Here is a 23,944-nt window from a genome sequence, read left to right as displayed (position 1 = left end):
AGAAGGACAAGGAAAGAATGAAGTAACATTATACCATTTAATTATTGTAGTGAATGTATAATACAGTACAGTACTGCAGTGGTAGTGAAAACAGTTTAAAAACCATTGGTGCAATCTGGAATAATTTCTGATATATCAGAAAAAGTCTGTGTTAGCAGGGGGAAATCAGGATATCGCTTTTATTGGAATTTTTTTTTTTTTTTTTGGAATGGCTTGGGCATCAGTTAGTCTGTTATAGTGAAGTTTTACTGTATGTGCAGATAATTAGGCCTATGAGATGAAACCTGGATTCTGGGAGCTTGAATGATGTGTGGATGGTTGTGTGGCCCATTTCACTGGGTAAATAGCTTATTGCTCTCCCACTTTGGTAGTTTCTCTTCCTTTACTTTTGGAACTACCTTCACTTCATCCTTAGGTGAGAAAGAGGGTCAGAATGATGACATACATGTATATATTATACATACACACATTATAGCATAATTATAAATGAGTGTGAGTCAGTAATTATTCACAGAGTATTTATAACATGTCAACAAATCACAGATCTTACAAGGACATCATTTTCAACATAGTCCCCTTGCTTTTCAGTGCACTTGGTCCATCATGGCCCAAGCTTTCTTGTGCCATCAGAAAAGTGCCTTTTGACAATAGTCCGTGACATTTACTTCGAATTGCAGATGTGTGTGTGTGTGTATGTTTCTATTTATTTTTGGTATATATATAGCTTATTGCTATATGAGAGAGGGGGGTGTGAGTTGGGAGCAGGGTGGTGAAATGGCGGGGGACAGGGCGACTTGGAGGCGATTTGTTTGTGGCCACCCCAAACGGGATTGAGGCGTCTGGCAATAGATAGATAGATAGATAGTATCTCCTAAATTGCGCTATTATGAGACTGGGCACATACCCCGGTTTGAGAATTCCACGATTTAGAAATAGCTAATCATATGCAGAAAATTACTGATGGGTCTGTCATCTTGGAAAAGTTGCCCCTTCTTTTCCCCAAACCTACATCAAACTGGTCACCAGCAAACACTAACAAGCTTCGTGCTTGGCCTGGGAAGGAAGTGCTGTGATTGGCTTATAGTAAGTGCTATGATTGAATATGATTTGTTTAATAATTGTCATGCGTGACTAAGATTGATTTATGCCCAGCTAGATGTGCGGACTTTAGGTAATGGTGGCACGTATTACATGAGGCATTGGAAGAGCGTCACTTTTGATGGCTACATCCGTGAATTTTGCATCATTTTTGTGCTTTACTGATGTTGCAATCTTGCGTGATGTTGCCACATATTACAAATCCATTATTTAGAATTGCATGATTTAGGAGATTCATATATACTGTATATACATATATATGTACACACACACACACACACACACACACACACACACACACACACACACACACACACACACACTACTGTAGTTTGTGATATTCCCCAATTTATGGAGGAGAGTTGACTACTCTATTTGAGTAATTATGATTCTGTGGGGAATTTTTAAAAATTCTGAGGGGAGGGGGGCATACTGTAGGTTATCCCTTCTTTTGACTTGCAGCCGTGGTTAAATATACATGTCATTCAGAAAATTTATTGTGCCTTTATTAGCTGTAGGGTAAGCAGACTTTGAAATGACAAACAGCCATAAGCAGAACTTATGTTTTCATTAGTTCCCCAGGACTTTGCTAGATATATTAACACCCACACTGGCAAAGTGAAAGCATGTGTTAGGTTTTGATTGGCATGTCTGTGTCTTTTGTGTGTGTGTGTGTGTGTGTGTGTGTGTGTGTGTGTGAACAAAATAATTTGTTTCTATTGATTTCAATCAAATGTGGTGGAAAGGCTGAGGTCAGCCAATGAATATACTGTGCCATTTTTTTTTTTTTTTTTTTTTTTTTTTAGAACAAAACGTCAAAGGTCAGAGTCACTGCTAGGTCAGTTGTTGACCCAGCAAAATCAGCTTCATCAACTTTTATCCAGTTTAGATCAAACAAGGGGGAACAGATGAGGGAAGGGCAAGAATGAAGTGATTCAGTTTTGAGAAATGTCAGTCATGGAGCAAGGTTAAATTTTGACCCATGTGTGTGCATGTTATGAAAATACACAATTTTGATCTGATTTCAACCAAACTTATTGGAAGTGTTGGTAAGCCAACTCTGTGCCTTCTTTACCCCTGTGCAGTTTTTGACTTTATACATGGGTTTTATTTGCCACTGTTTAGAGTACAGTTCTTATGTGTGGGGAGGCTCTCCACATACAGCTCTTCTCAACAAGGTGGAGTCAAAGGCTTTTTGTCTCATTAACTCTCCTCCTCGTACTGGCTTCCTTCACTCTGTCTCTTCGCTGCATTGTTGCATCTTTATCTTTCTTCCATCTCTCCTTCAATGGCCACTGCTGCTCTGAACTGCCTGCTTGCATCCCTCCATGACTACAGTGAGCACGTAGCACCCTGTCTAGCAACAAACTCTCATCCCTTTTGTGTTCGGCCTTCAAATGCAAGAGTTAACCATTACTTCCAGTCCTTCATGTATGCAACAGGTCAGCTCTGGAACTGTTTCCCTTCGTCTGTATTTCCTACTGCTTGTGATCTCCAGTCTTTCAGACACAGTGTGTCCAGGCATCTTGAAATGAATGGGTCTTGAATTTGGTTCTCTGTTATCATGTTTTCATTTTTTTCATAGAAGGAACAGTTTTGTGGGCTCCTGGCCTCTAGTTCCTTCTATCTTACGTAAAAAAAAAAAAAAAGACAATTTATTTGAGAACAATACGTCAAGGGCAGGGTCAACTTAAACAGTATCATCCTATGGAGGGGTTGAGGATATGGTAACTATGAAAAGATTCAGTTTTGAGAATAATCAATGAAAGGTTAAGGTCACAGGAAATGTCCAAGACCTTGATCACAGGGCAAGGTCAGCTCTCACAGTTTTGATATGATTTGAACCAAACTTGGTGGAGGGGTTAAGAGTCAAACAGGAACGAAGATATTACATTTTGAGAGTAAAGTTCAAGGTCATGGGGCGGTAGCGAAAGTTCGAAGTGTGTGGCAGTGTGTGACAAAATTATAAAACAGTTTTGATCTGATTTGGATCAATCTTGAGTGTGATGAGAACCACCCAAGGGGTTGACAATTTTTTTTAGAACAGATCAAAGGTCAAGGTCACATGGCAAGATTAGTTTTAGCAGTTTTTATCCGATGTAGACTCAACTTTCTTCAAGGGTAAAGATATTCGATTTTGAGGACAGTTAGAGGTTAAAGTCGCGGAAAGGTCAAAGGTGAAGGGCACTGGACAGTCAACCCAATTTTGATCTGATATAAACCACACTTTACGGAAGGTCTAAGCCTCTAAGGTTAAGATAAGAGTGAAGTATTCGGTTTTAAGCGTAATGAGTCAAAGGTAAGGGTCACAGGTCAGAGTCAAAGATCGACCCTTAGACCACGTGGTGGGCTTGAGTGTTGCGATTTGTTTATTTATTTATTTTCTCAATGGAATTATAATATTTGCCCAAATTGCAGGGCATGCTGTTGATAGTTATACTTGCGTGCTTTATTTCACTATTTGCCTTTCAGCCCTCACCGAATCTCTCCTTTTTTGGAGTCTGGTCGTAATTAATTTTAAAAGATTTTCCCGAGGAAATGAATACCAAATTGAACAGGAAATGGAGATCAGATTGGACAAAACACATCAGAATATACAAGAAAAATGTTTTCGTATGAAAAATGGCCAATAAGTTAATGTGAAGCTTACCACCCATGGTCGGTGTATGAGTTGGTGATTTGTAATGGGAGGCGTAAATGGATAAAATTGTGAAACAAAAGTGCCTTCCATCTTCTCATATTGTTTATTATAATTCAGTACATGTGACCTAAACGGGAATAAAATAATTATTTCTTGACATAGTCTGGCATTAAGTACATGTACCACCACGTTTTCTTCTACGTGTGACAGAAAACGAATACTTGCCGATAACAAGTGTTGTGGTGAAAGTTTTCCATGTGTCATCACTTTTATAAGCACAGGCCTGATGGTCTAGGGGTATGATTCTCGCTTAGGGTGCGAGAGGTCCCGGGTTCAAATCCCGGTCAGGCCCAGTGGTAATTTTTTATGAATGCTAGAGGAAAGTGATCGATTTTAGTATACGTAATGGATATGCTTTAGAGGGGGAAGGGAGACCGAAGATCAGATGATGGATTAGCTTTGAAATATTTATTGTTGTAAAAGGTATGCAGAGTACTTACATAAGAGAAGGTAGAGAGATGTATGAATGGGGTGTGTGGTTGGAGAAAGGACAGCCAAATGGTAGAGGACAGGGCGACATGGAAGCGATTTGATTTTGACCACTCCGTACGGGAATGTCTGGCTATAGATACTGTGGATAGCTAGATGGATGGTGTCTTAATTTCTTAGTGGTGTGCATTATTCAGATGGAAGAATGGCAAGTACGTATGGAAATGTTATACTGTATGTATTAAGATAATAACAGTTTCGGCCCGACTTGGGCCCATTAAAGGTATTGAGAGTGGGAACCACTGGACCGTGGTGGGAACATCTCCATGTTTTCAGCGAAGCGCGGGTGAAAGAAATGAGAGGTAGGGAGCGTGAAGGGAGGAAAAGAAGCATGGATGTAAACTGAGAGAGAGAGAGAGAGAGAGACTTGTAAGATGAGGTGATGACTATAATCAAGTGACAAGAAACACGTTAGCGAATACCCTTTGTTCAGTAAAGTATCGTTTTAAGTTGGGTTGTGAATTGCAGATTTTAAGTTTGTCCACATGCTTACATCTTTTTCAGGTATAGCAGTACAGAGTCAAAGGCTTTTCGTCTCATTAACTCTCCTCTTACTGACCCCCTTCAACCTCTGTCTCTTCGCCGCACTGTTGCATCTTTATCTCTTTTCTGTCGCTACTTTAATGGTCACTGCTCCTCTGAACTGTCTACATGCATTCCTCCACCTCTACGACGGGTGCGTAGCACCCGTCTAGCAGCAAACTCTCATCCCTTTTCTGTCCAGATCTCTAATGCAAGAGTTAACCGTTACTCCCAGTCCTTCATTTATGCAACAGGTCAACTCTGGAACTGTCTCCCTCTGTATTTCCTGCTGCCTATGATCTCCAGTCCTTCAAACGCAGTGTGTCCAGGCATCTCTAAATGAATGGATCTTGAATTTGGCTCTCTCTTGTATTTTGTTTTTCTCTTGGAGGGAACTGTTATTGCGGGCTCATGGCCTTTGGTTCCTTCTTCCTCGCATTAAAAAAAAAAAAAAATGCTTCTAGAGAAGCCTTTTTCCATTGGTAATTATATATCATGAGGCAGAATGAAACAGGTGTGGTGATAACATTAGCAACATGTATATAAATAGTTACAGTCCGGCTGCAACAGCGTGCTTAACCTCTGCAAGTGGGTATGTTGTGTATATGCATATACTGTAAAGGTAGATGTATACATTATGTGCGGGACGGTGTGGGGTTCCCGTAATTAGCGCGAAGCATCCATGGTCACTAATTGCAATGGCTCCGGTACTCGTAATAAGCTAATTATGCAAGCTTTAGAATCTAGGGGTTTCCTTCCTTTTGCTGTTTGCCAGTTTTGCTTGTATGCTGTCATACTTAAGTCGCCATATCCGGGTAGTGCTAATAAATTATCCTGCAAAGGAAGGTGGAGTGCATTAACCGGTCTTTCAGGTTAGCAAAATACTCACAACGTCGGTCATTGTATAGTGTTGATCAGTGTTTTATTTTTACCAGTAAAAGACCTTTTTCGTCGTGGTACGAGCGAGGCCATTTAAATCGAAAGCGTTGAAATGTCGCCTTACACCCTAAGGATGCCTAGAGTATATTGATGGCTGTCTACCTTTCAAATTTCATGCCTTTACGACAAACTGTCTGATCTGTGGCCCTCTTTTCAAGATTTTCGACATGCTGCACTTGGCGCGTCACGTGCACCGCGGGGGAGTGATGAAACCTGTCAAAAACAAATCTTAAGAACAGAGCTATCATATGGTGCAAACCACTCAGTGATCGGCCCTGTAGTTGCTGAGATATAAGCTTCTCAAAGCGTTACGGTCTGGGCGGGTTGCGCCGCTCGTATGTGAGAATAATGCCACTACTTGACTAGAGACTCGCGAGGGCTTCGCCCTTGCTCGTAATCAGTGAAGTAACACAGTATATTGACACTGGAGGAGTCAATCGTTTTTCAGCACGCGTTATTTATTTATTTATTTTTTTTAAGTGATCATGATCATAAGGACACAATAGCTGCAGCACACCTGTTAAAACCCTTAGTGCCTAGACTAATACGTGAATTATTTTTTTCCCTGATAGTTTAGGAAAGTCTTTAGTTGAATATGGCACATACTGTTTACAGCTTGTAACATGTCCTGCAAGTCAGCCTGACATAACTTCAGGATACTAATCAAAGTTAACCTGACCCTAACAGACCTTCCCCCCCAAAAAAAAAAAAAAAAAACTAATAATAATAATAATAATAGCAAAAAGTGTCCAAATCCGCTACAGATCAGACTTGTCAATGAATATAGGTGGTTAAAGCGGTGGATGCGTGGCCGTGGCTGCCCCGGAGTCCTCCCACTTGGCCACCGCAGCGGCCAGGGCGCTCAGCACCTTCGTCAGGGACTCCAGGGACCGGCTGCTTAAAGTAACATGAGATTAGTACTATGCAAATGAAAGGTTTCCATTTTTGAAGTATTCAGTTTAAATTTTGCATCTCGGCAAAAAATATAGTCACAATTTAGACAGTTTTAGCGAAATAAGTTTGTCAGTATACTAGGGCATATTTATGTCAGCCATCTCACTGCATCGTAATCCTTAGCTGACTTTATAAACTTATACATATATAAATGACTATAATTATGAATGAGTATCTGACCTGCCGGGGACGGGATGGTAGTGTTGTGTGTAGGGCGAGGTGGTTGTGACAGGTGTGGCTGGTGTGGTGCGGGCTGCTTGAGGTGTGGCGAGCGAAGGGGTGACAGCATAGGACTTGGTGAACAGGTCCAGAAGTAACACTACCACCGCCACCACTGCAGCCGTCACCACACTGGCCGTCTTCAGGTCCACGTGACTCAGCCAGTGTTTCAGGTCCACCCGCTCGGCCCAGTCCACCCAGTAGCCCAGGTCGCTAATACCCAGATCCTCCTGCGGGTGGTAGTACATGTGCGGGGCCAGATCGTACCCGGACATTCTGTAGAGGAATCGTAAATCAGTCACAGTATTGATAATGACCACGTAAACAAGGATTAAACGTGTCCTTGATATACTATTCAGCATACAGAGACGGAACAGCATGCGTCTTGATAGCACAGTGCCTTGGATCGTTCAGGTGGAGAAATGCTTTAACTGTGAAGCTGTATAATGGTCTTGATTTTAAAGATGTATGTGGGAAAACTCGTATCATGTACCGTTTGGTGTTGGGGAGAAAGGATACTACAGTATAGTTTTTCCACTTTACATTGGCCTGAAAATTTACATTTCCGTCTTGAATGGTGAGCTGTTGCAAGAAATTAACACTATAATGCTAGTCACGAAAAGTTTTATGAAAAGGCTTTAGAGCCGCAGTATTGTCTCATTCTGCCTTTGAACTACGGGAAACAGGCTGCAAAAAGATGAAAATGCGGGACAAGTTAAAGTGAAAAGGGTGTATCCACGTATTCCTTTGGCGTCGTATGATGGGACCAAAAGAGGACTGTACTATATAGCATAGGGATGTGTCCCAGCTGCACGACATTTTTGCTGCAAATCGCCTTGTTGATGCTGAAACAAAATGGGAGATTATTTCAAATTATTCTCCCTCTCATTCAGTCTGCAAGATACCAAAGAGCCCTGCATTTTATCCTCTTCAGGTATATAGAGGAAATGATAAATCAGTGGAGTTTGCATGTTTTTTAGAAGAGACCAGCCATGTGCGTACCGATATGATTGGTCCTGTTTTATGACTTCTCTGATCTCAAAAGCCTCAGAGAACGAAAGCACCTCACCTAATCCTCTGTAGGTGTGAACGGAGGCAGGGAACGGGAAGCGGGGTGACGTGAGGCAGTGATGTGTTAGGCAGCGATGGCCACGGAGCTCTCACTTATATGTCTTCCGACCCACAAGGAACGCCTGGTTCCGGAAACACACACACACACACACACACACACACACACACACACACACAGTATATATAAGTACGTTCTTTGCCGGAAATTATTATGGCCGAGTGACAGAGAGTATCACGAGTTACTTGATGCAAAAGCTAATTATTACAGCTTTATGTTAATGAGGGATTCAAATTAATTAGGGCTATAACAACTGGCTCACGGCTTTCTTTCAGCATCGGCCTTTCAGTTAGAGGATGCAATTTTCATATCAAGCCAGCCTTTGTGACTCCCGTTTTACTGATATAATTTCCCTACCCTCCAGACACTTTATTCAGCTTTGGGGAGACCTGGTGAAACAAAAGAACTATGTTTAACCTCCCCAGATCGAAAAGTCATTCTAAATGTGGAAAAAAAAGAAAACTAGAGATAGCAAGAATGAATAAGAAATACGTGATCATAGTGAAGGGATTAAAGCAGGATATCAAACCCTTGCAATTCGAAAGCTGTCAACCAAGCTAAATAAAATCGTCCGGAAATAGCAAAACTAAGATGTTTAAATACGTTGTGGCTTGCAGATGCTAAGATTTATAGTATCTGTGTTCATCTATCTGTCTATCTATCTATCTATCTACCTCCTATACCATCCCCAAAAGAACCATGGATCGTCACTTGTCACAATACTTCATTCATCCAAACCATTTCAATCCGATGACTTTTATTCATTATATCACCCGAGATTTTTTGTAGCTCGTGGGAGACTTCATACGGCATAAGAGGTTAATGGGGATCGTTTCAAATCCCTTCACCATCTATGTGTCTCCTGGTCAGAATAAAATTGTCTGGTGGTAACAAGAATAAAGTAACTGGAAAGAATACTGAAGTGAAGATGTTAACTTGATGAAGAATTTCGTGGTTTTGTAGCTCTTGGCGATACTGCAGGCTTAGTTATTGTGCTCGAATCCATTTTAGTGTGTGTACGTTTGTATGTATATATGATGTACAGTAAGTATATGTAGGTATATATGCATGTATGTAGGTATGTCGTCAGTACGTGATTCGATTTGCGTCAAGACTGGTGCATACAATATATGTGAGAATGGGAAGAAGTATTTCGATTTTGGTACATGAACAAAGGTCAAGGTCAAAGATTAAGGTCAAATTTCGGGCACGGCATCGCTATCTTTCTGAACACCGTCTCTTGTTACCCATTGCTAAGTGGCAGAAGAAGGCATTGCTATGGTTCAACATCCTTTCCATAGCCCTTCTTTAGTGATAGACACCATAAATATTAATCAGTTATTGAAGATTGTACTTCTTCAGTAAAAGGGCTGGCTGTCTTAAACAAATATATATAGAAACCGTAATAGTATATAAAAAGACTTAAGGGCTGGATGCTTCTCCGATAATAATAATAATAATAATAATAATAATAATAATAATGCCCTAGTCGTGTTTAAGAGGTGACAAACGGCATACATGTTTTCTTACTCTTATTTGTATATAAAGTAGTACGTATCTAAATATGTAATGTATATCCTGAAGGTAAATTATTTTTTTAGAGAGGGATAATACTGGAAGTGGTTGATAAAGACATAATTGATTACTTGACGTTAGAAATAAAGAGAAAATTTAGATGTTGTGCAAGTAAGAAAGAGTGAAAGTAAAGAGAGGGTAAGAAAATGCCACTCCCCCCCTCTCCTCCTACAGGCTTGGGTCCGAGCTTGGTGAGAGAGAGTCCAAGGAAAGTAAAAGTGATCGCCATTCTTGGTAAGGTGTATGTGTTTTATGGGAGAGAAGGTGCTTTGTCTACCCTTGTTTGTAGGAGAGAGAGAGAGAGAGAGAGAGAGAGAGAGAGAGAACGTGAGGGGAAAGAGAGAGAAGTATATCTTTATTACACATTTGATTTTGACAGACCCACCTTTAGGGCTGAGAGAGAGAGAGAGAGAGAGAGAGAGAGAGAGAGAGAGAGAGAGAGAGAGAAGGGAGGGGGGGTTAGATCCGGTTGGGGGTTTAAGCAGTGAAAGGCGTAACAGTAGACCCCCATGTTACTGGTCACGGACAGGTATTTCCTATCCTGTCGTCGTTCGTGAGCCGGTAGCAAGAATAAAATAAAATAAATAATCGTACTGAAGGGGTTGAGGAGAAAGGCTGGGAGTTGCGTGGCTGGATTTTTCTCTTCATTTTTCCTTGGTTTGTTTACTCTCTCTCTCTCTCTCTCTCTCTCTCTCTCTCTCTCTCTCTCTCAACGAAGTGTCATATCTTTGTCTTTGCTCAGCTAATATCGTTAACCTCAATCTGTTTATCAGTCTGTCAGTCTATCTATATATCTATGTATCTATCTATCTATCTGTCTGTCTATTGTCCCACTCTTCATTCTCCCTCCCATTCTTTTCTCTCGCCCTGATTCCCTGCAGTCAGCGCCCCCTACCCTTCTCCCCCGACCCCCTTCTCAGCTCCCCCTCCCCCTTCCTTAACCTTGGCCGAAGAAAGTAAGAGTGGGGCGGAACTGGCATGTGGGGGAGGGAGGGGGAAGGAGTTTGAGGATCAGGAGGGGGTAGAGGGGTTGGGAGGGGAGAGGGGGGGCCGTATGGGGGAGAGTAGGGGAGGGGGGCGATGGGGGAAGACTTGGGATTATGGAAAAGGAGAGGGGATTGACGGGAAGGGGGGAGGGGAAGGGGGCACGCCTGAGCATCATGGAGCTATGTGACTTAAGGACCGGAACTGATCTCACGGTCGAGACTAATCTCACGGTCAGAACTAATTGCTCGCTAGGAATTAATCACACTGTCGGAACTAATCGCATGCTAGGAACTAATCTCACGACCGGAACAAATCTCATGGTAGGAACTAATCTCACGGTCGGAACTTATCTCACGGCCGGAACAAATCTCACGTTCGGATCTACTCCTACGGCTGAAACTAATTCACTCTCGGAACTAATCCCAAGGCCCGAGCTAATGTCATGGCCGGAACTAATCTCGCGGTCGGAACTAATTTCACGGTTGGAACTAATCTCATCGCCGGAGATAATCTCACGGTTGGAAACTAATCTCAAGGTCGGAACATATTTCATGGTTGGAACTAATCTCACGATCGGAATTAATCTCGTGGTTGAAACTAGTCTTATGGCCGGAAATTATTATTATTATTATTATTACTTTTATTATTGATATTTTAATATTATTGGTGGCGGTGGTGATGGCTGCAGTGGTAGTAATGTTGTTATATTCATATTCTTATTCTTCTTATTCTTGTTATTATTATTACTGTACGAGGTTTCCTGATCAGGCTATTAATCTGGGCGTTACTTTGGTAATTTCTTTTTGTGCGAACGAAACCACCAAATTCTTCACTGCATCATTTTTTGCCTCCATTAGTTTAAGTGTGTATTCTCTCTCTCTCTCTCTCTCTCTCTCTCTCTCTCTCTCTCTCTCTCTCTCTCTCTCTCTCTCTCTCTCTCTCTCTCTCTCTCTCTCTCTCAGCCAAAAAGAAGTTCCAATATTAATTTGCGTTTTTCGTTTCCAGTCCTCTCATCTTGCATTCTTTTCTCTCCCTCCGACAATTGCACCATCAGTTTGTCCTCCCATCTGACAAGAGTTCACTGCCACCTCTTCCTTCATGGACTTACCCCCGTCGGGTCCTTGGCGGGGTGTCGGAGGGCGGTGTGGGGTGAGGGTGAGAGTGAAAGTGGAGGGGGATGCGGGATAGTGGGCGTTGTCAGAACTCTTTGTATATTATCTTTTATGGACAGTACGCTCCTCTATCACCGACTTAAAGTAAAATGTTTGCAGCGGAGTTGAATCTGAATTTGCTTTACGAATATATGGTGGTAATGGGAGGCTGTTGGGCATTTACAATTCACATATAACCTAAAAGTGTCCAAATTTATTTATAAGTACAGGCAATTGGTTTGGAAGATTAAAACAGTCTAGGGTGCTTTAACTGCATCATTATACTTCCGTCTTAGGGTCTGTAGTATTCCTGGTGACAATATAATTTCTCGGTGTTTATAATCACAAATTCCTCTGCATTATTTGTAAAATGCAAATGGGATTCAGTATATGTGTCACCACACGTCAAATATTTTCAAAAGTGAGAACAAATCTGACCTTGCCCTAGTATAAACTTGCGGGAATAGGAATTAAATTCGACACAGTACAAAAATATTCTTGGGCAATGTTTTATGCACAGTTATATTACAAGCTTGGTTTTATGAGAACTTAAAGAACACTGTTGAATATAGATCTAGAGGCCACCAATATTCCTTATTTGCGTTAGTCAGGTATAAGAGTACTGGATTTTAGTGCGTCCCATGCAAGTTTAATTTTCCGAATGAAAAGCAAGGATAGCTTGTATCTGTTTCTTAAGTGCAATATTTATGGTAGCAAGTAGTGGTTTAGTTTCCTGAAACTTGTACATGCAGATATTATTTTCTGGGTGCATATAGTAGCTTTGTGCATGCCTGTATTCAGTACTTCTCATTAATGCACTGGAGAGTACACAACAGGCGTAGGTTATTTTTGTATACAAGCTAATGTATTCTGTGTCATATATATATATATATATATATATATATATATATATATATATATATATATATATATATATATAAGGATTGATATTCCTTGATATCTCTCGCCGTTAATGGAATTGTGTACCTCAGTGTCCTCTTTTCTGTTTCCCTGAAAGGGGAAATTATGCTGCTGATTTATCTATATCAGTAAAAACTTTGAGAACATCCATAATCAAACCACTCTACGCGTATGTAGTACACTCTTTTGCCGTTTGATCCAACGGTTAACCTGTGATATAACCTGATAACCTGTACTGACGATGTGACTGTACACAGCCAATGAACTCGGAGTAAATTTCCCCTTTTCTGCATTCTTCCGTACTTTGACCTCCATTTCTGGAGATGGTTGGTTGCCTTATCTCTCCAGGTTTTGGGCGTGAGATGAATCGTATAATTCTCGACTTGGTGTTTAGTGAAGCAGCATGTGTAATCGGAAGAGACACTTGTTAAGGAAGCAGGTTTCTTGTCTCCGCTTTTGTTTTTTGAGTGTGTATGGATGCAGTGTGTCTACGGTGCTTGCGTATACACCTTTGTCTGTTTTTAACCTGTGTATTGCTATTTGGCGGCAATAACCTTTGTACCCTGATAGTATCTGTGTCAGCAGCCAGTCAGGCAGTCGCTCTGTGGTCATCGAAGTACTTAGCAGTGTATATAAACGCCTGAAAATGGTAATCATTGACATTAGTATTTTCTCTCATAGGGTGGCTTTGTCCTCTGGTCGTCTTACTGCATGAAGGCTATCAAAGACGTATAACTTTGGAAAGAAAACGCTATTGCCTATTTCTTTCATTGCATACTTCATAACAAAGAAATTATTAAAAGCCAAACACATTTTTAACTTGTCATCAGTGGATTAGAAGGTGATGTTGCTGGTTCGTATCCTACATGTAGCTGGTTTGTTTTTACCTGACGGAACTGGTCCATTTACCAAGTCGTGGTTGTATGAAATCCGATGAACTTTCGTTGTGAGATAAGACGGCTTCCTCCACGGTTACTAGTCAGATCGGCCTTCTAGTCTTTTATATCATTGGCCATCAACTGAGCTGATAGGTGTTAGGGATCTTGGTCAGGTTAGGAAAAAAAAAAAAAAGATGTACAGTAGTCTGTCCTCAAGAATTAGGGCCGTAGTTTCTGGGGGGGCTAGGGGGCTATAGCCCCCCCCCCCAGTGTTTTCTGTATTTTGCCAAAGCTTCAACTATGACTGGGGGCTTATAAGGCTGAACTTGAATATAAAATGGAGGAAAAACTTCGAGTAGTTTGTTGAAAATTCAAACAAATCTAAGTGTGTTTTATTAAATATTTCTAAATTTGATCTAAGTTGATCATGAAATAAATCGTAATAGTACTTAGATACTGATTATTTTATCATTTCCGTAAGAATAAAGGCAGGGCGGTATATTTCAACCTGAATTCTACCGCAGGCATGAGAGAATAATTTTGGTAGAAGTGCAGCATCGTGCAGCAAGAATGTAAAACGGCCAAATTATTAAACTAATTCACAGTTTGAGCTGAAAATTTAGATTTGCAGAAAGTGAAGCCTTTTATTTAAACACCCACCACCATCACTAAACATACGTGCCTCATTAAACATCAATTTTTTAGTAGAATCAAACTGAACAATATCGGATGGTCTGCAGACTTAAGCGCTTCAATTTAATTTTAAGTTTGTAGTACGCAGGTATATACATTTGGTCTGGCCCCCTCAGAATTCTGTTGAAAATTACGGGCCTGAGAACTGGATGAAAATAAACACACACATCAAAAGTCAAGGGGTTATTAAAAGCAAAATGTGTATACAGTAGTTAGCTTTTATTTTTAAACGATACATTTTTAAGCCAACAAATACCACACACACACACACACACACACACACACACACACAGTAATAATAATAAATACAGTTGAAATGAGACTCTGTTGAGGGAGATTCAGAAGTGTATCAACAGAACAGAGAAGCCATGAGTACGTAACAGAGGGTCCAGCCTGTCTGTGTACATTCTGGCTCTCTATTCCCCTGACACGATGAGTACGAGTGTCTGTTAAGGTATAATGAGCATCTACGAACAATGGAAATGAGATCTTGCGAACATAGTCTACACGTATCCTTTCTAGAAATGAGTAGCCAGTAATGTGAGGATATAGGACGCACAGTTATTTGCATGGGTGCTGGTGTAAGATTATGGTTTGATGGCAGCTGACTTTGCATGAACTATAAAAAGCTAGTGCCATCTAATCTATCATGAAAAAATCCCATCACACACTGGGAGAGTCTTCATCTCAGAGCAAAAGTAGACTGATTTCCAGCAAGTCAGAAGAGGAATTCATGGATTAGTTTCTTTTTACAGCAGAAAAAGGAACCAATTCTTTGAAAGTGAGAGAAGGAGGACAACGAAAGTGAGTAAATTCTCCCTCTCCTTCTATCACTTTCTTCTTGTAGTGATTCACCGGCCACAGTTCATCCTGAGTTGAGATTCACAAACAAAAGTACGACCAGTGCTCTGTCGTAACTGTTTTAAAAGTTATTTCAGTATATGTATTTTTTTTTTTTTTTTGCTTACCGACGTTCTAATACTATCTGAGAGCAGCCTTGTCGACAAACGTGAATTTGATTTTGTATCTGTGAAGGCTCCGTTCGCCACATTTCTGTAGGATGTGACGGGGCGAATAGGTAACTAGAAAGACATAAGGTTCCCTGTGGGCAGTCTGTTCACACCTTGAGCTAAAATAAGGACCTGGAATGTACATTGACGGGTTCATGTCGTAATCTGGGGGAATATTTGGGTGTTTTCCTTGTTAGTCACGTGGTGGGAACTACAATAGGAACCTAAAATATAAATCTCTGGTTGCATATTGTAGTTTAGGGGGATGTTTGGGTGCTATCCTTGTCGGTGACGGTGTTCAGAGGAGCACCTTGGCCTGGCGAGTCTGTCCCACCTCGTTGTGCTCCAGCTTCTCGTACTTGAGCACAGCGTCGGCCAGGGAGTCCAGGATCTGCGTCACGGAGTCCAGGTTGCGGCTGAGGGAGGAAGAGGAGGGGTTAATTGCTGAAGGTAATGGAAGAAACACTAGAGTAGGTTAAGCAAGAGGTTAGAATGCGTGGAGGGGGAGGTCAGTGTAATGGAAAGGGTTTAGAGTAGGTGGTGGAAAGGATCAGGGGGGAAGTATAGTGGTAATGGTTGATTTGTGAGAGGGATGGAGGAAAGGTTAGAACAGGTAGAAAAAAAGTCAATACAGGTGGAAGAGAGGGTTGGAGTAAATGAAGGAAAACGTTAGGGTAAAGGGAGGGGTTAGGGCAAGTGAAGGAGAGGGTTTTGAAAAAAAAAAAAAAAGGTTGTTAAGCGAGAGGACTGGAGAGAGTAAGTGGAAGAATAGATCTGAACAGATGGAGGTACGACGGCAAACTGGGGACTACTTCCGTCGAGACATTGTAAACACTGAAGTCTCATGTTTATGGCTGGCTTAAAGTACTTGGGCACCCAAGTCATGTGACGGCTCGTTCAGACGGACAGACTGCAGGAAATGGCAGTGTTTACAGTGCCTTGGTTGACAGAAATACCACTGAGATGAAAGTTGTTTAGTTTTTGTTCAGTAAAACAAATAAACAATAAAATTGTATCCACTATAAAAGTGGCGCACTACTTAGACTGGAGACGTTTGGTGGGTAGTGGATAACAAGGAGAGGGAAACCTTTGACTGAAGTGACTGAATCGAAAGTTGACACTTTAACTGGTCACAGGGATGAATCGAATAACGGTCCTGAAGGATCTCAGTCCACCACCTACCAACCGAGCCAAGAAAAGTGTAATCACTTGCAGTAACTTTTTTTTTTTTTTTAAGTATTGTTTTTGCCACCTCCAGACGATTTCAGTAAACTTTGGAAAGCCCTTTGATTAAGAATGGTTAAATCGTCCGAAGGTAGCACGACCGGGCTATAACAAAAAAACTAATAATGGGTTATTAGGCTGCGCAGGCTTTTATACAACTCATTACAACTCACCCTCCACGGAAGTTGGTCTCAAGTCCCAGCTGATCCCTCTGGTCCCAGATCTTGGCAGCGTTGGTAATGAGGCTGCGGCCGTAGGAACTGTAGGTCGACGTGTTGCCGGCGTAGGCGGTGTAGCCGTAGCTGAAGAGATCGAAGAGGAACACCCCCACGACCACCACCAGCGTCAGGAGCCCCACCGTCTGCAGGTCGAAGTACTTGACCAGGCTCTTGAGGTCATAGCCAAAGGTGCGCAGGCTGGTGTCGACGGTGTTTAGGACACTTTCTGCGACGGCGGGCAAGGCAGTGACGGTTGTGGTGGCCGGCATTGTGCTGGAAGAAGATTTAAAATTAAATTCTATCGACTGCACGAGGGTCCCAGTCTTCTCCCAAAATAAGCCCCACAGTATTTGATGTTACATTCAGGTCCCCATTTGTACAGTTGGCTGAACAGGGACAAGACGATAAAGATGAGATGTACTTAAGGCCTATTTTGCATTTTTGGAAACGTCTGCAGGTCCCTTTTTTGAGACCACACCTCACATGAAACGGTGTTAGGCAGTAAATCGATAGATTTATGAAAGTAATGAATCTTTTTTATAATAACTTTTGAAAATAGCTGGAGAGTTTTTCTATAATAGCAACCGACATACCACAGAATTTAATTAATTCATATTTTTGTCTGAAAGGGTAGCTATATTATCTTCGTCTCTCATTTATGCATACAAGTTTGTCTTTAGCTACACCATCTTTGTCTCACTGATATACTATTGTCTACCTCTGCTGATGAGAAAACAGCCCCAACCTGTTTTGTGGACTGTGAAGGAGGAGGCTAAGAACAGGACCGTGCTGGACTGAAGCCGGGAGGAGAGTGTTGGTTGACCCGAGCTGCCGCGGTCTTATATATGTACCCGCGGCCCGATGAAAGCACTCCTTGGGAACACCACCAGCTCAAGGACGCGAAGGGGAAGAAAATATAAACTGCCTTGATCCTGTTTTGGGCTTCGTTGGATTTTCCGGTCGAAGTTCGTCTGCTGGAGGGTCAGTATTAATGTTGTTTTTCTGACCTTTTTTCCTGATATTTTATTTTGTTGCTGTGCATTAATTTTCTTGTTTGTCGCTTTTGTTCTTGTGTTACTGTCTTTGTTGATGGACTTACGTGGGATGGAGTGTTCTTTATCTTCTTCTTACCTTGTTCAGTTAATCTTTTCAACGCCCGGCGATAATTATTTGGTTCATGGGGATTCCTCTAGCAGTGGACTGATGGAGTTAAAGATTTTCCAGTAAACCTTCCAACAGAATGTCTTTAACTTAATTTCTTCCTGTCGCTAAGAAATTTCATTATTCATGCTGCCGGCTCCCAAATAGCTGTGTTCGTGCTGTTATTAGACAGCTTCATTCTTGCTACTGTCAGGTGATTTTATTCATACCTCCAAACTGTTTTATTCTTACTATGGTCGAGCGACCTTATAAAGCTTCTTTTAAACGAATTAAGGTTTTATATTTTGTTACTTTCAGATGATTTTATTGAACTTGGGAAGAACTTTTCGCAATAAATGGATTAGAAACAGTAATTTAATACCTTCATTGTGGGGGATTTTAATATGCTGAAAAAAATCTGCTTGTGGTAGGAGTAATATATTGAAAGACTTGATAGAAGAGTAGGAGTTAAGCACAGACGATTAAACTTGCTGGGAAATGTGAACCCCCTTTTAAAAGTTCCAATTGGCTTGTCCCCATCTGCTGTTACGTAACCTAAACTAACCTACGTCGATCCAGTTAATGTCACGCTGGGTTGAAATTCTCCCGGAACCGATGTGGAAGTTTACGAACCGTCCCACTGCCACCCGAACACAGAAAATGGTTTGTGGGCAAGTTCGTGAATGGCAGAGGGATATTTCACTCAGAGAAGATTATTGAGAGGAAAAAAAGAGGAATTAAATATATGAAGATAGATAACTGGACAGGTAAATAAAGTGATAGATACTCGTACATAGTCAGACTGATACACACACACACACAAACACACACACATACAGAGAGAGAGAGAGAGAGAGAGAGAGAGAGAAGGAAAATCAGTGGGTCGCATAATTGTAGCAGATTTTTTGTTACTACTTTCTGACGCAGTGTGACGTGAGGGAAGCGAGAGCACTGAGTTCTGTTTGTCAGCAGTTCCTGTGACAGCAATTCTCATGTCACTTCGAAGGGAAAGTCTCAGTTCGAGGTTTTCAGGCTAAATCCGACGAAAATCAGACCATAACCCTTAGGAATATCGTTGTACATAAGGATAATTATGAAAGCAAATATAAGATTTAGGTTCTCAGGATTTCTGTCGTGAACTGGTCCTCGCATTGAAGGGGTGCTCATCAGTTCCTTTGTAGCGGGATGGCTATGAGGAAATCAGAAAGTTAATTTCACCCTCCTTCCCGCCCAACAGGGTAAGAGAGGAAGTGCCAGGGTTAATATACCAGTGTTCGGTCAGTGTCCTGCCATGGTGGTTTTGATGACGAAGATTGGAAACTCACTTTCTGTGGACCAAAACACACAATTAACGAAAAAGTAATGTCTGATCGCAGCAGAACAAAACATAATTATAATATTTTGAAAATAGGTCGGGGCTGGTTATGAAGATGAATCATTTTTACGTGACGTGATATGAAAAGACTAATATTTTTTTACTCTATTATATTCAGTCAGCGTACGAATATGTACAGCCACTATATTTTAGATGATGCAGTCGCAATCTAACCCTCCTTCATTGGTTCTCCCTTCCTCTTCCTCTGCAGCAGACAGTCCTCGCTGCCATAAAGACCCCCGACTGTGCGTCCTGTGTCTGACCGCCTGTGCTCAATGGATTAGTTGCGTGTGTGAGTGCGTAGATGATGACGCAACGCACCTCTCGCCCGCACTCTTCTGGAGCCTGGCGCTGAGGGAGGGTCGGAGGAAGGGGTTGCACTTTCGCCGTGGCGCAAGAGACACCCACCGCCCCCCTGTTTGGTGAATCATGTCCTACCGACGCCCTCTTGGTGTCATCCTTGCCCTCGGCGACTCCATCATATCTGTGCTCCATAATACAGGTCGGCCAGTGAAAGTAAGTGTCCGGAACAGTGACTAATTACTCCCGTGACTCTGTTCTCATAACTCTACCTTGGCCAAAAATTGACATCCCCATCTTGAATTCTCAATTGTAATAATAGATTAACACAAGGGCATAAATGTAATCACAATGCAGTACTATAGAAACGATTTAGAGTCGTGGTATTATCAAGATATACAATTAAGCTATGTGAAATAAGCAGCAGCAAGACGAAAATCTTAGTCAGGTTAAGGTGAAAAGAGTAAAATTACCATCGCTGCTGAGAGTGAAAGAAAATTGTACACATGTTGATCTCGATTTGTCTGTCTCTTGGTTGTTCAGCAAGATATCTAACCATTTATAAGCTGATTTAAAATATTTCTGTACTATTTTACATACGAGTACACAGTAACTTCCTTCCCCATAACTATCACGCTTTCTTTAATACACAGCCCCGCAGATTTCCAATAATATTTTTTAACCGTACTTTCATCACTGTCGGCTACCTGATGACACAGTCAGATCATTTTTATTTTCTTCTGCAGTCCTTCCGCATGACGCTCCGGTGAACTCGCAGATATTTTAGTCAGCATTTCTCTTTTGTTCAAGATGAGCAAAATTAGGTATCGTGGGACTATTTTTGACGTCAGAATAATAATTTGAACTATATCAACATTTTATCATAATTTCTGCGCTGTCCTGTTGAGTTACCGTGGATGATGAATAAGATCCTGAAATCAGAATGTAACTTTTCGAAAGGCAAATCAGTGCATGAGTGCTGGTTGTTGGTGGAGCTCTAGTAGCCTCTGGAGAATTAGTTGTGGATGGGGGAAAAAGGGGGGATATTGTCGGTATTTTTTGTTGCAGTTTTTAAGTTTGATGGCATTTGTGCCATAGCCATTGCACCCGTCGCACAGCGCACGACCATCGCTTTCTGTACATAATTTCATCTGCTTTGTCATGTCTCATATTTACAAAGATGGGTAAACCTCTGTTGTTAACTGGGAGTGAAGGAGTCATGCTTGTGGGAAGAGTTTCTGCTTGCGTTTATCGTAAATATTACCTCGAAAGCCGAAGGATTTATGAGACAGTATCTGTATGGTTGACAAGAATTTGACCTAGATTACCTATGGATTGTGTTGTGTGATTTGGAGCACCTTTGTTTTCAAGTTTGTGGCATCCCTGTCACCTTGAGTAATATATACACGAGAAACGGCATGTCCTGCGTCCTGACCTACAACAGGTGTTAAGCAAGACACCCGAGCTTCTCACTGTCCCCATGTATCCCTTCAGCATAAAAACGTCATTTTCATTTTATCTTGCCACATTCAGACGGTTTTATTAATCCTTGCTGAAACCTTTCGTAGTGAAAGGGTTGGAAAGTCTCCGTTAGTCATTTTTTTTTTTTCTTCCTGCAGCTAGCTGAGCTCCCCTCACGAGTGGGTTAAAACAGACCAACTAACTGCCTTTGTCGAGATGTTTGCCTAAATCATAGTCACCTGGTACTATATTGATCAATTGTATCTGTTCTCTTTTCACGTTACTTGAGTTTGACTTCAAGGGAAACTTAACATCTTGATCTTGTCATTACATAATGGCATAAATATACTAAATGTATTAATTTCATACCCTAACTTCTTCCGTTTGTATGTATATATATATATATATATATATATAATGTAGTCCAGAAGCAGCTGGTCGAGTATCGTTCTGCAGTGTTCATAGACAGTAGTGTACCTATTTGTACTCAGGAGCCCCCACTTCAGATGCATGCAGCCCATACAACACATAATCCAATGACGTATCGGTATTGCATGATGAAAATAGTATTACATCTGTGCGATACGTCTTTTATAATCTTTAATTACTTGGTGTTTCCACAGTAGTTGTGCGTGTCACGTCACAGACCTGTAGTGATCTGAACAACTCACATTCTCATCATTGCTCATTGTTTTCGGTACAGATTGATACGGTTCTTATCCTTTTAGCCATAATGAAATTGTGTGGCGGTAGAAGAGAGAGGAGAAAGGATGAAAGAAAGGAAAGAAGAGGGGAGAGGAGGACAGGGCAGGGGAAAGGAGTGGACGGGAGAAGTATGGAGATGGGAGGAGAGGTTGTGTAGGGTAAGGTAGAGGAGAAAGATGGGAGATAAAATTCAATAAGAAGGGTCAGTGAGAGTAGGGTAGGGAAAAGAGAAAGAGGACAAAGAAAGAGAGGGGAGGGGAGGAAAAGAGAAGGGAGGAGAGAGAGGAGAGAAAAGAAAGGGAGGATAGAGAAGAGGAGGGTGTAGGAATAAGCTAAGATTGAGGAGCAAGAAGAGGGTATGGAAGGAGAGGGTAAGTCGGGAGGTGCGTAAGAGAAAGTAAAAGTGGAGAAGGTGGGGTATGGAGGACTGAAAAAAGACGGGTGGGTGAGCTCAAGTTAAGGTTAGGGAGGAGGGGATGGGGGGTCGTGGTAGGGGAGAAAGAGGCAAGACATGGGGAGGAGAGGGTATTAGAGGGTAGGGGAAGACGGGAGGTGTGTGAGAGAAAGTAAAAGTGGAGAGGGCGGGAGGGGTGGTGACTGTGCCAAGGGTTGGGGCTTCCCGCTATACACAGCTCTCTCTCTCTCTCTCTCACACACACACACACACACACACACACACACACACACACACACACACACACACACACACACACACACACACACACACACACACACACACACACACACACACACACACACACACACACACACACACACACACACACACACACACACACACACACACACACACACACACACACACACACACACATAAAATGAATGCGTCCTCAAATTATATTATTCATTTTTTCTTCCTGTTTCTGGGTCGCATTATACCTTCTCGTCAAGTTACGCAGATCTGGTGACATATGCAGTGCCTGAGTGGGAGGTGACCCGGTACTGTCGTAACCCTAGTTCCGGCTTCCCCGTCACCAGACACTCTTTTAAGGTGGCGTAGGGGAAGGTCACACGTAGGTCACCATGGGACCCTTGTATCTGATTATCACTCCTCTCCATCACATTCCTGCCCTGAATGTCTCAAAATACTTAGTAAGTTGCATGTGCATTTGCATAATGTACAACAGGCATGGAATGATTCTGTACTCTCCTGCCTTCATTTATCCTGGCAAAACATATGTGGAATTGATGGTGTGTGATTGTTTGGTACTAAGCCCTGTTCATTTATTTTTTTTTCTCTAGATTCACTTATTTATTCCAAACACAAAAAATCTCACACCTGGACTACACAGGCGCACCCACATCCACCTGCGTCCTACATCAGTCAGAAGTCCACACTTAGGCCTACCCTCTCAAGCGACAGGGATTTCCCATAGCTTGAAAAAAGAAAAGAAAAAATCGCGTGGCATTACCCAGAACAGAATACCTAAAGTGCAACAAATAACGATTCAGTTTTTAACACATTGATTAGCATAGTTTTTCCATTCATTAATCCATTCATATTCCAGTTCCTTTTTTGCCCCATCGGGAGTGTAGGGGCTAGAGACAAGGCTAATCAGGCCCGACATTTGAGGTGAAGGTGAATACATTTTTCATTTTTTAATAAAGTTGTCTAGTGTTAGCCATAATTAAATACCCACTAACCACAGTAGCAGTGATGGATTTATGTAAAAGTCTAAAACGAAGCCTCATACCATAAAGTAATCCGCAGCGAGGTATGGGCCTGGTCTCTATACATTATATTCCTGTATCCCATGACTAACTTACAGAATTGGAGTTTTGTCATCTTCTTCGTGGTCTGTTTTAAGAATATGGCTTTTAACGATACACAGCCCAAATAATTGAACTCCATGCATCATTTTCAAACATCCTGTACACACCTACACTTCCGTTCATTCGTACCCACACTGAAGCTCATACACCCTTCCCACCTGACCTTCTTTCACCTACCTACACTCATTACAGGCGCCCTACCCACCTACCCTTCTCCCTCCTACCCATGTTAAAGCACATACACCCTACTCGACCTCCATTTTGCTACACTCGCGCACGTACTGTACACCATTCCCAAATGACCTTCTCTTACCTCCTCTTCCTCACGTACGGTTACCTACATTAGTCAAAGAGTGCTTACAATACGCCCTCCTTAAAAGCCATTGTATTGTGTTGGGTGTATGGGGAGACCTGATAATACCACAGTTATAGCGGACAATTAGTTATGTGACTGTAGAGACATT

General features: G+C 41.7%; 1 protein-coding gene and 1 non-coding gene across 2 annotated transcripts; one reads left to right on the top strand and one right to left on the bottom strand.

The window, feature by feature from the left end:
• The first annotated feature begins 4,019 nt into the window (after nucleotides 1-4,019).
• Nucleotides 4,020-4,091, top strand: TRNAP-AGG (transfer RNA proline (anticodon AGG)). The gene has a single exon. It is a non-coding gene; the product is annotated as a tRNA-Pro (tRNA).
• An 11,473-nt stretch (nucleotides 4,092-15,564) lies between these two features.
• LOC145418042 (uncharacterized) lies at nucleotides 15,565-17,505 on the bottom strand. Its single transcript, XM_080286579.1, has 3 exons — nucleotides 17,454-17,505; nucleotides 16,664-16,981; nucleotides 15,565-15,682 (listed from the first exon to the last, which is right to left on the bottom strand). The coding sequence occupies exons 2-3, from the start codon at nucleotides 16,975-16,977 to the stop codon at nucleotides 15,565-15,567; spliced, it is 432 nt and encodes a 143-aa protein (XP_080142705.1). The 5' UTR covers nucleotides 16,978-16,981; nucleotides 17,454-17,505.
• Nucleotides 17,506-23,944: the final 6,439 nt, after the last annotated feature.

The sequence above is a fragment of the Coenobita brevimanus genome, chromosome 14 (assembly GCF_032717465.1).
Source record: "Coenobita brevimanus isolate Jiangsu-jjx chromosome 14, ASM3271746v2, whole genome shotgun sequence".
In the NCBI taxonomy this organism is placed as follows: domain Eukaryota; kingdom Metazoa; phylum Arthropoda; class Malacostraca; order Decapoda; family Coenobitidae; genus Coenobita; species Coenobita brevimanus.
The sequence above is the reverse complement of the archived record's forward strand: the minus strand, read 5'-3'. Positions and strand labels throughout refer to the sequence as shown.

Excerpts from the sequence above, each read along its gene's own strand:
- LOC145418042 (XM_080286579.1), bottom strand. The coding sequence starts at position 16,977 with ATGCCGGCCACCACAACCGTCACTGCCTTGCCCGCCGTCGCAGAAAGT. Across the intron at positions 15,683-16,663 it reads GAGACCAACTTCCGTGGAGG|CCGCAACCTGGACTCCGTGA; the intron begins GTGAGTTGTAAT and ends TTCCTCCCTCAG.